The sequence below is a fragment of the Falco biarmicus genome, chromosome 3 (genome assembly GCF_023638135.1).
Source record: "Falco biarmicus isolate bFalBia1 chromosome 3, bFalBia1.pri, whole genome shotgun sequence".
Classification (NCBI taxonomy): domain Eukaryota; kingdom Metazoa; phylum Chordata; class Aves; order Falconiformes; family Falconidae; genus Falco; species Falco biarmicus.
The window spans coordinates 21732505-21744702 of record NC_079290.1 but is presented as its reverse complement, the minus strand read 5'-3'; the positions used below and the strand labels follow the sequence as shown (position 1 = coordinate 21744702).

The 12198-nt window shown below is 39.4% G+C and overlaps 1 protein-coding gene across 5 annotated transcripts in view; it reads right to left on the bottom strand.

Moving 5' to 3' along the window:
• TRPS1 (transcriptional repressor GATA binding 1) overlaps positions 1 to 12198 on the bottom strand; it is a 216960-nt gene that overhangs the window by 167621 nt on the left and 37141 nt on the right. For 3 of the 5 annotated variants that reach the window (XM_056332086.1, XM_056332085.1, XM_056332089.1), the window contains exons 2-3: positions 9359 to 9517; positions 5414 to 6342 (exon numbers count right to left, since the gene is read on the bottom strand). In XM_056332086.1, the coding sequence (XP_056188061.1) occupies positions 5414 to 6342; positions 9359 to 9395 (966 nt within the window). In that variant the 5' untranslated portion in view covers positions 9396 to 9517. The remainder of the gene's footprint in view (positions 1 to 5413; positions 6343 to 9358; positions 9518 to 12198) is intronic. The other 2 variants (XM_056332087.1, XM_056332088.1) reach the window with 2 other exon arrangements.

The following is a 12198-nucleotide window of genomic DNA, read 5'->3' as shown; positions in this document are numbered from 1 at the left end:
ACCTTCTGGGACATCACAGCTTCATGCAAGTTCTGTTCTAGCACACCCCTCAAGATCTAGCACATCACAAACTAGTCTGAGAGCTCAGCATACACCATATCCAGCAACAGCTGGTCAGATCACTTAGACCTAATTCCTGTTGTACAGACAATTGAGCTAAAGTCAGTAAGACCAACAATATAAAATTGGGATCGATTTCTCTAAGCATGTGAGGAAAATGAAATTCATTCACATACATATTTTCACCTGCTCATGTCAACTAGTGATGTATCCATGTCACCTTGTAGGAAACCCACTTGATACCAAAGTTCAACTTTAAGAAGGTTTGATTTTTTACTAATACAAAAGTAAATGCTGTACTTGTTTATGCCTCCAGTCTGGATTATCACTGTATCTGTAAGAGTCCCTTTGCCAAAACCACCAAAAATGTAGAGAAAAACCTTTAACATGAGAAGGGATGTCGATTACATCTGTATAGACCCCCTATTTTTTCAGTCTTACCTTCACAGCTTCATATTCAAACTGCTAATATAAGAGTGGAGGATAAAAAGCAGAAGCTACTAATCAAACCACTGTTTCTCATTCAGCTGAATCCTAGTTAGACCAGACTTCATACTAGTTACACACTTCTAACATGAGAACAGAAAAGCTGCCACATTTGATATACTGAAATCCAGATTACTAAAAAACACACATGCATAACTTTGTGTAGGCACACGGAGCTCACCACTGGCTTATGACGGAGACAAAAGGAAGAGCTTTACACACTCTGTGTCCATGGGCACTTCAGCCACTTTCTAGGACACTGAGCAGCCCGGTAGATGGACAGCCAGAAGTGCTCTCATTTGCTGTGAAAAACCTGCAGAAGTTGTGACCCCTAGTCATATATGACAAAGAATTGGGCTGAGTGGTATAGGACAGCTTTTATAATACTGGATGTCTAGAACCTTAAAAGAAAAAATTCTGCTGCCATTGTCTCCTTAGTCTGTGGGATAGTTATGTAACGTAGTATTTTCTTCTTCTTTGCCACCCCTCCCTCCCCAGCTCAATGAAATACAATCAAGAAACTTTTGGATGGCTTTTATCAGTCCCATGGCTTTTCAGAAATTTGTCATCTTATCTTATGTGGTAGTCTAGTATCTAAAACCATGAAACAATCAAGATGAGAGGGCTGGGTAAAAGATAAATAAATAAAAAATATAATCACTTCTTAGTACTTTCAGAGAGATGCCGACAGGAGCCTGAATCTCTCTTTAATGGCTGCACGTAAGAGGAGGTAGGTCTACGACAACAAGCTGCAGAAGCAGGGCCATGCTGCGCAGGAAGCCCCTCCAGGTAGCACACACAGTGTGAAGCTGCCTGGAGCCCACCGTAAGAACTGCTGAGCACTGTGGTATGCCTTTATTCACGGCTGCAGGAATACCCTTCTCCCTTGGGACGTGCCATCTGAAACCCTCACCTGAATGCAGACATTTCTGTCCTTTCTTTGAGGGACACTGTTTTCTTTTAAAACATATCAGGAAATGGGGTCACGCTCCCTTTTATACAATAGCCTAATGGCTTGAACACTTGTTCAGGAAACAGGAAAAGTAGGCTCCTTTCCTTGCTCTGTCAGAGGGGATCCAAGCCTGCTTCTTCTCCCTTGCTGGGTGATGTCCTACCCATACTATAAGCTGGTACGTGGAAGACAGCACTCTCAACCTTTCCGTTGAAGCTGTCCCATAAAAAAAATTGGGGATGAAGAAAAGATTCCTGCCTACTTGCCAGCAACTTGCCTGTCTCCAGACCTTTCCATATACATTAGAGAGCCATTAGATCAAACACAGAAGGAGACTTAATCATACAGCAGCAAAGCAATGCTTTTCAGTGCTGTAGCTGTTAACTTAGTCACCTGAATTTTACTTCAAGTCTCCAGAGCTGGTCTAAAGTCTACTCCTTTAGGCTTGTCCACAAAGCCATACGTAGGCTAAAATATCCAGCAAGACAAAGCTGCCTACAGAGATTGATCAATTAACTAAATGTGAAGAAAAAGTAATGAGGGGCATCAGTGAAAGCTGATCCATTGAACTCACTTCAAATATTATTCTGATAAAAGCAATAAAGCTGATTAGCACATTCTCTGTGAATTCAGAGATGTGCTAGCAAATGTTTTCTGAAATCTATACCCGGCAAGAAAGTTGATCTCCCAGAAACAGCTCAGTGATTTTACCCAGTCCTATGGAATTTACTATAACTCAGTGAACCAAAAACCTCTGAGGAAGAAAATGAGAACAAAGAATACAGGAGATTTTCAACACAAAATCACATTTTCAAAGACAAAGGAATCTTGCTGGATTAAAAATTCAAATCAAGTAAAAATCTACACAGTAGTATGGCCAGAAAGCATGGGTTATTTACACAGTTCCCAGCCAAATCCTCTTTAGGTACTTCAAAACAGAGCCAACTTTTGCATACCTGGATATGAAGCCAAATGTGTATCCCTACTGTTTTGCTGACTGCAATACAAAAAAAAAAACCAACAACCTGGCTTTGGGGTTGGGTTTTTTTTTTTGTTTGGGGAGGGGTGTGTGTGTGTGTGTTAAATTTTCTAGAAGAGACTTGACTTCCGTGGTATAAATCCAAAAATGTATTCAATTTCATTCTTCCAAATCCTTGGTAAAGGGGCCACATCCCTACCCATCTGAAGATAGGATAGGAGATGCTGGGGTTTTCTGTACTCAGACATTTTTCCATTGCTTTTTGTTTGCTTTTGTTACGAATGCAAACTATGGGGCTCAACAGCATCCCTCACTACCACAAATCTTCATATACCGTGGTCCCCAACTGACCACTGTGAACCAGATCAAAGTCAGTCATTTCCATCCTCTGGCTTCTGCGCCCAGCTCCCTGGCCTGAGCCCATAAATCCATCGATAACTTCCACCCCAGCTACAACAGAACAGTTTGTTAAGTGCAAGGGGATCAATAAATCAGACCTTAAGCCCAGTCCACTTCTATTTCAAGTTAATTACAAAGGGATTATTTTCCTTTAGCCAGTACCTATACAAAATAATACTGTTTAGATGAACCAATTATTCAGGTTCAGTTCCCTCACTGTGTTACACAGGAATTTGACTGAACCAATTTTAACCAGAGCTCTAATCGATATGATCCCTCATTGCAGCAGGAGACACCAGCCACTCAGATGCCTGAGAAAAATCCCCTCCAAAATGGACATAGTAGCTATATAAACATGTGTGGGTGCAAAGGGGATTTTCAAATGTTCTTTTACTGTGTTTATGAGTCTGACAAAGCTGCTCTGTATCAGGAGTGGGGGAGGAGAAAGCATAAAAATATTAATCAGTTACTTATCTTCTGACATGTTCTGGATCAACATCTGGTGCATGTGCCAGTGATGAAGTATAGCATTTGCCACGAAAGCTTATTTAATTTTCTCTTCCCAAATTGGGCAGGGAAAATTAGCACTTTTAAAAATTAAGTTTCCAGATCCAGTTGTTGGTTGCTGCTTTTTTTTTTTTTTTTTTTTTAATAAATTGCCAACATTGTATAGGCTGTCTGTTCTATTTTGGAAAATGTTTTTCTTCTGAGAAAAGACTGATCTTAAGTAGATTATCTATGGGCTGTTTCCTACCACTTTTTGTCTCCCCTACAGTATCTTACTGTCAGGGTTTAGAAGACAAGTATAGTCTAGGTTCAGCTGTTTTATTTCTCCTTCTATCAGTTCAAACTGAGATAGCTCACACATCTGTTTTATTTCTGAAAGCACTGCATAGGAAAAGTGTCCAGCTCATTCTAATCAAGCATAAACTTTCCTATAAATAACTAAGGCCCTAACGAAACAATTGTTTGGAGGAAATGAAAGTGTGTTTAGAAACTCAAATTCCTCTATAGTGTATGCCTGAGCTGCTCCAGTTTGCATGTCTTCCTGACAGCATGGATCAGTTGCTCTAAGATGCTGTCCCCGGAGTCAGCAAACTGAAACTATAGCAGGAAATCCAGGTATTAACATCATACTATGTGCTAATTATAAACCATCATTTCACATTCTGACATTATTCACTTCTAACCTCTTTTAACTAAATCACGTATTTGCTTTCTAATCACAGTTTGACAGGAGAGAGTGTCTGACACGAGACAGTGAAGTGATCTTTTAATAAGACAACAGTTCAAAGATTGCAGATTTTACACATAGTAATGACCTCAGTTTCATCTGCTGCTCCACAAAGAAATTATAGAATTTCTGAAAAAAGAGGACAAGTTTAAATCACTTAAAAAGCTTCAAGTTCCTGACTTGTGTTGCCGTTTCAGCTTCTTACTTGAAGTTAGATGCTAGCCATCTTAACCTGTCTTGCATAATTTCTTTCCTACAGCTACAGTCTCTGCAAGTATTTTAAGTATTTTCCATCTCCTAACTTCTGATTTTAACATGCCCTAGAGTTTTCTCTGGTGATTACTACCAGGTTGGACACCACATATACAAACATACATTGAAACTGAATGGACGTCTGAATCCATTCTGTATGCAAATTTTGTTACTTTGTGGGTTTTTTCCTTGAAACTTGAATTTTTATATCATAAAATATTCACGTATCCTGTGGCATCTCTCAGCCCACTAATGAGAGGATTTATTTTTTTAAATCAGCATCAGGTTTTTTTTAACTAATTAAATACTAACTGGTAACAAACTAACAGAGACTCCATGAAAAAGTTTTTGAGTCCACTCTTTTCTTGGTAAAAATATTTTTTTAATTATTTTTTTTTTACCAGCAGTATCTGTAGTTTTTTTCCTGCTCCAACTAGATGAGAAAATAACTGAGGCAACAGCCCTTTCCTTGCAAGCTCACTAACATGAAGGACAGCACGGATGACTGTTACTTTTTGAAATGTTTTAAATACCCATTGTGTATCCTGTTTTTCTGGCACTAGACAACTTTAGAGTTGCCAAGGCTTGCCATTTATTTTATCTTAATAAAGAATCAATAAGCCAAATCTTGACTTCCAGCAGCTGATAATTTAGGATTACATTTTTAATTTCCAGCTGCTGTCTTTTGTCTATCTGGTTGTTATTTTTCATTATTATTTGCTCTTTTCTTTCCATGATAGCAAATCCTTCAGATATGATTACCAATTCAGCAATTTGCTTGTTTGCTGAATAAGATCTTTTGCTATTGATTACCACGACGACTAAATCTTACACAGAAATATCCCTGGTCAAAAAGCCAAGCACTCCTCTACTGTACAAGATGCTCAGCAGACCTGCAAAAACCCTGGCCAAAACAGACCAAAACAGTTCTTAAGGTTTAGGCAGGTTATATGAAATACATTAATCATGTAGGTAGGAGAGGCTTTGCAAATAAGTGACTTTGCAGCGAGAAGGCGGTTAGCAGAAGTGGGGAGTCTGGGAAAATACAAACCTGCACATCGTAAGTCCCATTTAACAAGACAGGCCTCTGGGAATTGATGTCTTGCAGCACCCCCGAAAGCACAGTGCGGTTGACTTTCTGGAAGTCTTTGGAGTGGCTGAATTGCACCATGTTGTGGAGAGCCAAAATTTTAGTGTCGAGCTCAGCGTCCTGCCTGGTGCGGTTGTGCAGTCCTAGGTGGTACTTGCGGAAGTGTTTGATGAGATCTGTGGGGTCATTCCCATAGTAACCGTATCCACAGATGTTGCATTTGAAGTCCTGAAGCTCTGGAGACAGAGGTGCCGTATCTGGGTTATCATTTACCAACAAATCTGCTTTAGATTTGTTCAGCCTTAAACCTCCATCTGAAGGCACTTGTGGGTTTTTTGAGGCCATGGGGACCGGACTTGAGCCTTGGCCATCAGTTTGACCACTTTGCACTTGCACTGTTTCATCTGAAGCTTTTGGCGACATCTGATGCTCCTCATTTGTCTCCGCTGCATCTCCTGACGGGGTACAGACCACATCTTGGGTGTCATCTGCATCTGATTTTTGAGGAGACTTCAAGGGCTCACAGATTCCCCCAACAGCTGGAGATGAGAAAGCCAGCATATTTCTGTCTGTCACCTCATCATGAGGGAAGGATGGAACATTTCCTCCCTTATTGTGGCTTTCATAATTGAAGCCAGCCTTTTCACTCAGCACTGAGCTTTTCAAGTCCTTTTTAATGCTGGAAGATGGCTCTTGGACATGCATGCAAAGTTCCTCCTTGTTATTTAACTCTGCCGCATCACCCTGGTCAGTGTTTTCTTGCATCTGCTCTGCTGAAAATTCTTTTTTCCTTCCACACTCTTCACTTTCAGTACCTGTAGACTCAAGGGTCTGTACCTCACCTTCACTAGCAACGTTTCTTAGAGGGGGGTTCTTTTTCCGGACCATATCTACCACAGAAAAAAAAAAAAAAAAAAAAAAAAAAGAATAAAAGGGGGAAAAAAAAAGAAAAAAAGCAAAAAACCCTATAGAATTATTCAAGATATATAACATTATAAACCTGGCACTTTTTAAAGTATTCTGAACTATATGAACACATCAACTTTTCAGAAATTTTTTGTCAAACATGTTTTTAGACTATGCAGAAAGCTAGAAGTTTATATTTTTAAAAAATTATCACACCGAGAGTGAACTCAATTAAAAAGAGAACCTTAAAGTCTATAAAAACACTGCCATCAGAGTGAGTGAATTACAGATTTCATTATCTTTTCAGAAGATAACAGTCTAGCAGAAATAATTGTAAATTAATGTTTCTTTTATAGTAATTTAAAAAAACTACGGGGAAAAACAAACTTTTGCAGGCTAATGTTCGCACACTGTACAACTACTTATAATGTAGCTTTGCAAAAATACACCTAAAAGACATAATCGGGAGAACTTAAACAAGTTATTAGGAAGGAAACAGATTTAGGACAGTAAGTAACTTGAGGTTTCAGAGAAAGTATTTTTCCTAAGCAAGTATCAGTTTCTCTATAGCTAAAGTTCCCCCTCCTACTGCCCATAAACTTCAAACAGGATTATATGGATATTCTAGACTCTGGTCCCAGTCTATTATTCATGTAATTAGTTCTATTTGCCAAACAAAGAGAAACTAACTTTATTAGGAAACCCGTTGTCAATAAAATTTTACAGGCCTGGATCCAGACATTTGACACTGCTGTGTGGCTGAGTCGGGATCTACCCTAAAAACACCTGGAATCCACATGGATCTAAACAACCAAACCTTCCTCTGCTCAGTTCTCCTTGCAGACACAGTCCCTATTGCTAAGTCTGCCAGTACCCTTTCAGGATCCTTTTAAGAAAGCTGCGACAGGACAGCAGTGAAAATCAGAGAGAGAGGAGGAATCTGCCACAGGTAAGTTAGCTGCTAGCTGAACAGGGGACATCATGGAAGAGTAAGTCATCGGACTATGCAGGTACTAAGCCAAATTCCTCATCCGCTACAAATTTGCACCATCCCCAGCCTACTTAGAGAAAACACATACATGAGACTTCCCTACACTCTCCACTGTGTGGTTCTGGATTTGATATTCACCACCAGCTGGTTTGATCCATTTGTGTTCACATGCCAGCTATGGGCAGAAGACATATGTGCTACTTTTTCTATGCTCTTATCTTTGCCAACACTGTATACAGCGATGGATGTCTCTCTTTGCCAAATTGCGTGTGGTCCAGTGCAGTACCACATGTGAGATGTGAGCTGCAGGCTCAAGCCGGAGGCCCCATCCCCAGGCTAGCCACGGCCAGGCACCTACGGAGCCACTGGATATATGGATTGCTCTGCAAAGGGAGGACCACCTGGAGATTCTCGGAGCAGCACTGCTAGGCTCCAAATGGTGCCATACGCAGACCGTTAAAAGCTGCCGATAACCTTCTCAAAACAGTACTTTGAGAAGTATGGCTGGGGACAGAGGTTAGAAATAAAAGAACAGGCGTCTGTACACCCTCTTATTTACATCTGCTCTACATGAAAGGGCACTGTACGCTATGTTGATAAAAACAGACAACTTCTTGGGGGAAGTGTTCAACTTGTGTCTTGGGCTGGCTCTGTTGTCTTTGTGGTTGAGCCGATCCACAGGCAGCATGGGCTACAGCGAGATAGCTTTCACACAGAATGCCAGCTCGTGTTACAGAAATTTTGACACTCTGTGTGGTCCTAATAGGTTTCTTAAATGCCTACTGTGATTCCTTACTGTAGAAGACACACACACTTGGGAACCCAGTGTCTTCTCTTTAATGTCAACCACACCTACCAGAATATGTATGCACTTAATTTTACTTCCCCCCCAACCAATAACTTCTGATTGAAGTCACTCAGAACTAAGAGAAAATAAAGATTTCCTCTTGTGGAAAGAGAACTATTACAACACAGACTCAGCCTACTGAAACAACATGAGCAGGTATATCATTTAAGGTATAAAGATAGTCCTCAGCTTTTCAGCATTACTGCTTTCTCTGTGGGACTCCACAAATGGTCTTGGTTAACACACACTAAAAATATTTGTAAGCATCTCTGGGAAGTGTTCAGCTAAGTCCATGTTTTACTCCTGGTTCCACATCCCAAATCATTTTTAAAATAACTTCTGGTTAACTGCAATTCATGGCAGAGGACAGAGAAAGGAGTCCTGACTGCCCAGTGCAGAAAAATCAGAAATCGACAAAGTAAACATCGTGACTGTTACCTCAGTCAAAATTAAACAAAACTAAATGTAATGTTTTAAAATGTTTTTGTTACAGATATTTTTGGCAGATAAGGAAAGTTTAGAGATTTGCTATCTTCATGGCAACTGACAGAAGAGAGTCAGAGAAAGGGACAGAAAAAAAATCCCTATAAAGCAAAGAAAAGAAAAATCTGGACTGTATATAGGCTAACTAGACAGTACTCCAGATCTAGATACTTTAGTTCAAATTTTCCTGACGTATTTGTGAGCCTGTGTGTTAATGGAGGGGGAAAAAAAACCCTGTATCTGTCTAATGGAGCTTTTTCATGCCATGTTCTACACTTGGAGAAAGAAAGGAAAGAAGATAACATTGATTTAGATATTAAAACTTTCTTAAGTTGAATTTAAAAGTATTTCCCCCTCTTTTAGCTTTTGAAAAATCATCTGTCATTTATTTGCCTGATATCCACTCAAGGGGACAGTAAGAAAAGACACAGAGGGGTTTTTTTGCTGCTGAAATTCCACCACTATCATTTTTCAGAGACATATTATGTAAATAAAACTGTATTTGCAATACTCCTAAATCGAAGAAAGCATCCCCTAGCAAGTCATAAGTTAGATACAGAAAGAATATAGCCACTCTGAAATTATTATCTCTAAGACAAATAACAGATTGCACAATGTTTTATTGTGTGCCAAGAACGTTTTCAGTTAACAATTTCACTTGAAAAAACGGATCACATACTTGTAAAATCATACCCAGCATTGACTTCATAAGGCATGTGGCTTTAGAGTGCTTTTTACAATTATTAATTCTATTAGTCAACTAGCAGGCGGGCTAATGCAATTGTCTTAGAAGATGCACGGAAGACACAGAAGACATTTTGAGAGCTGATCTGTATATCTGCAAAACAAAACAAAAAAAGGTTTTCCTTCCTAAATTATGCATTCAAAATATGGCTTTTACTTAAAAACATTATTATGCCTATTGTACATTCACATTCATCTGTTAGTGGGCACTATGCAAATAGCGGCTGCTGTTCTCTACTTCCATCAAACATGAGAAATCCCATAGCTGTCTTCTCCTCAAGACAGACACGCTCTTGCACACATAAACACACACACAAAGACAGACAAAAATTATCTCAGACGTAATGTTCACCAAAAAACAGGTTTAAATAAAATTTAAAGTAAGCGTTGAAAACAAGCTGGATAAATACTGTAGAAAATAAAAGTGCCTTAAAAACTCACATATATTAACAGGTATTGTGCATCACACAGGGACTGGCTTGATGGGATAGATAATGGAATACAGGTAACTGGCCCACATCCTGCCGTGAGCAATTGGAAGTTACCATCAGCTGGCTGCCTCATGGCCCACTTAAAACAAATTTAGCTGTGTCACTGTCGTTGTTAGTGGGCAACTTCCAACATCTCAAAAATGCCGTTGCAGTAATAAGCACGTTTGTTGGATGTTGGTAAAGAGTGATGAACAGCCATTGGCACTACCTTTTCATCACTGGAAATTATCTTCCCAAAATAAAAGAATTACTAAGCCTGATGTGAATGAGGGGAGTTCTTGAGAGAAGAGAACTCTGGCTAAGGCTCAAGTTGCTGAACTTGTCTTTGGGCTCCATAATCCAAGGTTTAGTATCTTACTTTCATTATGCTGAAATTATCTTTAAACCACGTGGGTATCTTTTTTACCCGATATAATCACTCTCCGCTATTTTAAAGTGGAAATAATAATAATAGCTATATATTGTTTCCCTCAAAACCCACCAAGGCTAATCTGCACAATTCATACATCTGCAAGATACAGACTTTTCTGTTCAACACTCATTCCTATCAGTTTATCCCTGGAAGCAAAAAGTGGAATCTTCTTCTAAAATCAGCTTGTAATTCAGGATAAAAAAATTACCATAGTGACTACTGCACTTCATTTAAAAAAGGAAAAGAAAAAGCAAATTCTGATAATCAATAGTTTCTTATGCCTGGTGAAGATAATGGCTAATTACCTGCTAATCATCAGCTCCCGCAATGGGTCACTGCTGTTGCTCATTACTTACTGAACGCAATGACTTGTCATCAAAGCCTATTGCAACATTATGGTTGTTGCCTTGTGCTTGTGCTGCAGGTTTAGGTCAGATCTTAGTCATATGCTCTTTGTAAGAGAATAATACATTTAGAAAGATGTCTGAATTTTGAGATGCCACTAACTATCTTTGTACAAGTAGATGCACAAGCAGAGGAAGAGCAAACTGAGTCAAGGGTCTATGAAGACTGTGATATTATCAGTCAATATGCTGCAGCAACAAAAAGTTAAATGAAAATACACATTTATATTCAACAGGCTCAAGTAGGTCCTCTTTGTTAAGGGATAGTAAAATTAATACTTTTACACTCATGTATATTACACACCCACACACAGACATATAATGCACATACGGCGCTTAAACATCAATCATTTTGCCAGAATAATGCAGCAAAAAATCATTAACTCTCAGTGTCTCAGCTTAATATATGTCTAATACTTACCTATCTCACAGGAGTGTTGTGAGGCTTAATTAATTAGTGACTGTAAAGCACTTTGTGATCCTCTAATGAAAGGTGCTACATAGCACAAAGTATTATTAAAATCATTAGGACCACAAAAAAGCCCTGTGGAATTCCAGCCTACACTGTCTGTTGGGGTTGGGAGTGATCTTATTATTAAAAGGAGACTGTCAGACTAATTTTCATAATTTTTTCAAGATCTTTTTTTTCCCCCTTTGCTGTTGTGATAGCACGTTAGTAGCTAGAAATTTAATCTTATCATCTTAATAACATACACTCATGTAGTTTGTTACTGCAGGGCTAGAGAAGGGAACAGGGCTTTTGGCACGCATCTGGCTTTCCCTTTTAAGAAAAAAAAAAAAAAAATTGAGAGACATATTTTGACACCTTCCCACACTCCACCCCACCAGGACAGCGATCATGTGAGATGGCAGGATACTCACTATAGCCGCATGGGAAAATACTGCTGTGGTTTTAATTTCTCTCTCCTTTTTTATTTTTTTCTTTCGCAGGGAAAAAAAAAAAAAAAAAAGAAAAAAAACACAAAAAAAAACCCCAGACAAAAAACAAGGCACAAAACAAACCCCAGCTTATTACACATAAATAGGCTACAAAGGCTGTCTGCTGTGCTTTATATAAAAAACCCTTAAGTGTTCAAAGTGTCGGCTTCTATCAAGCACATAAAGTCCTAACCGATCTGGAGCCTTCTCCCTGCTCTCCATGTAACAACCGAGCAGCTGTGAGGCACACGAGCTCTCGAGCCAGAAAGCTCCTGTCCTCAGAGAGTGAACTTGTGGGAAACCGTCCCCGCGGTGGGCTCGGTCTCTGGGGAGCCACCCTGCACCCAGCCCAGCACCACAGCCCATCCCGGGGCTGGCCCAGACTGCGCCCAGTGCAACCAGAGAGCAAACAAGCTAATCAGGACAGCCCACAGCTCAAAGACCTGTATGTTTTCTAATTTAGGCATTTTTTAAAAAATAATAATAATAATCTGGAAACACACTGGAAACTTCAGGTGAACTTGCTGCC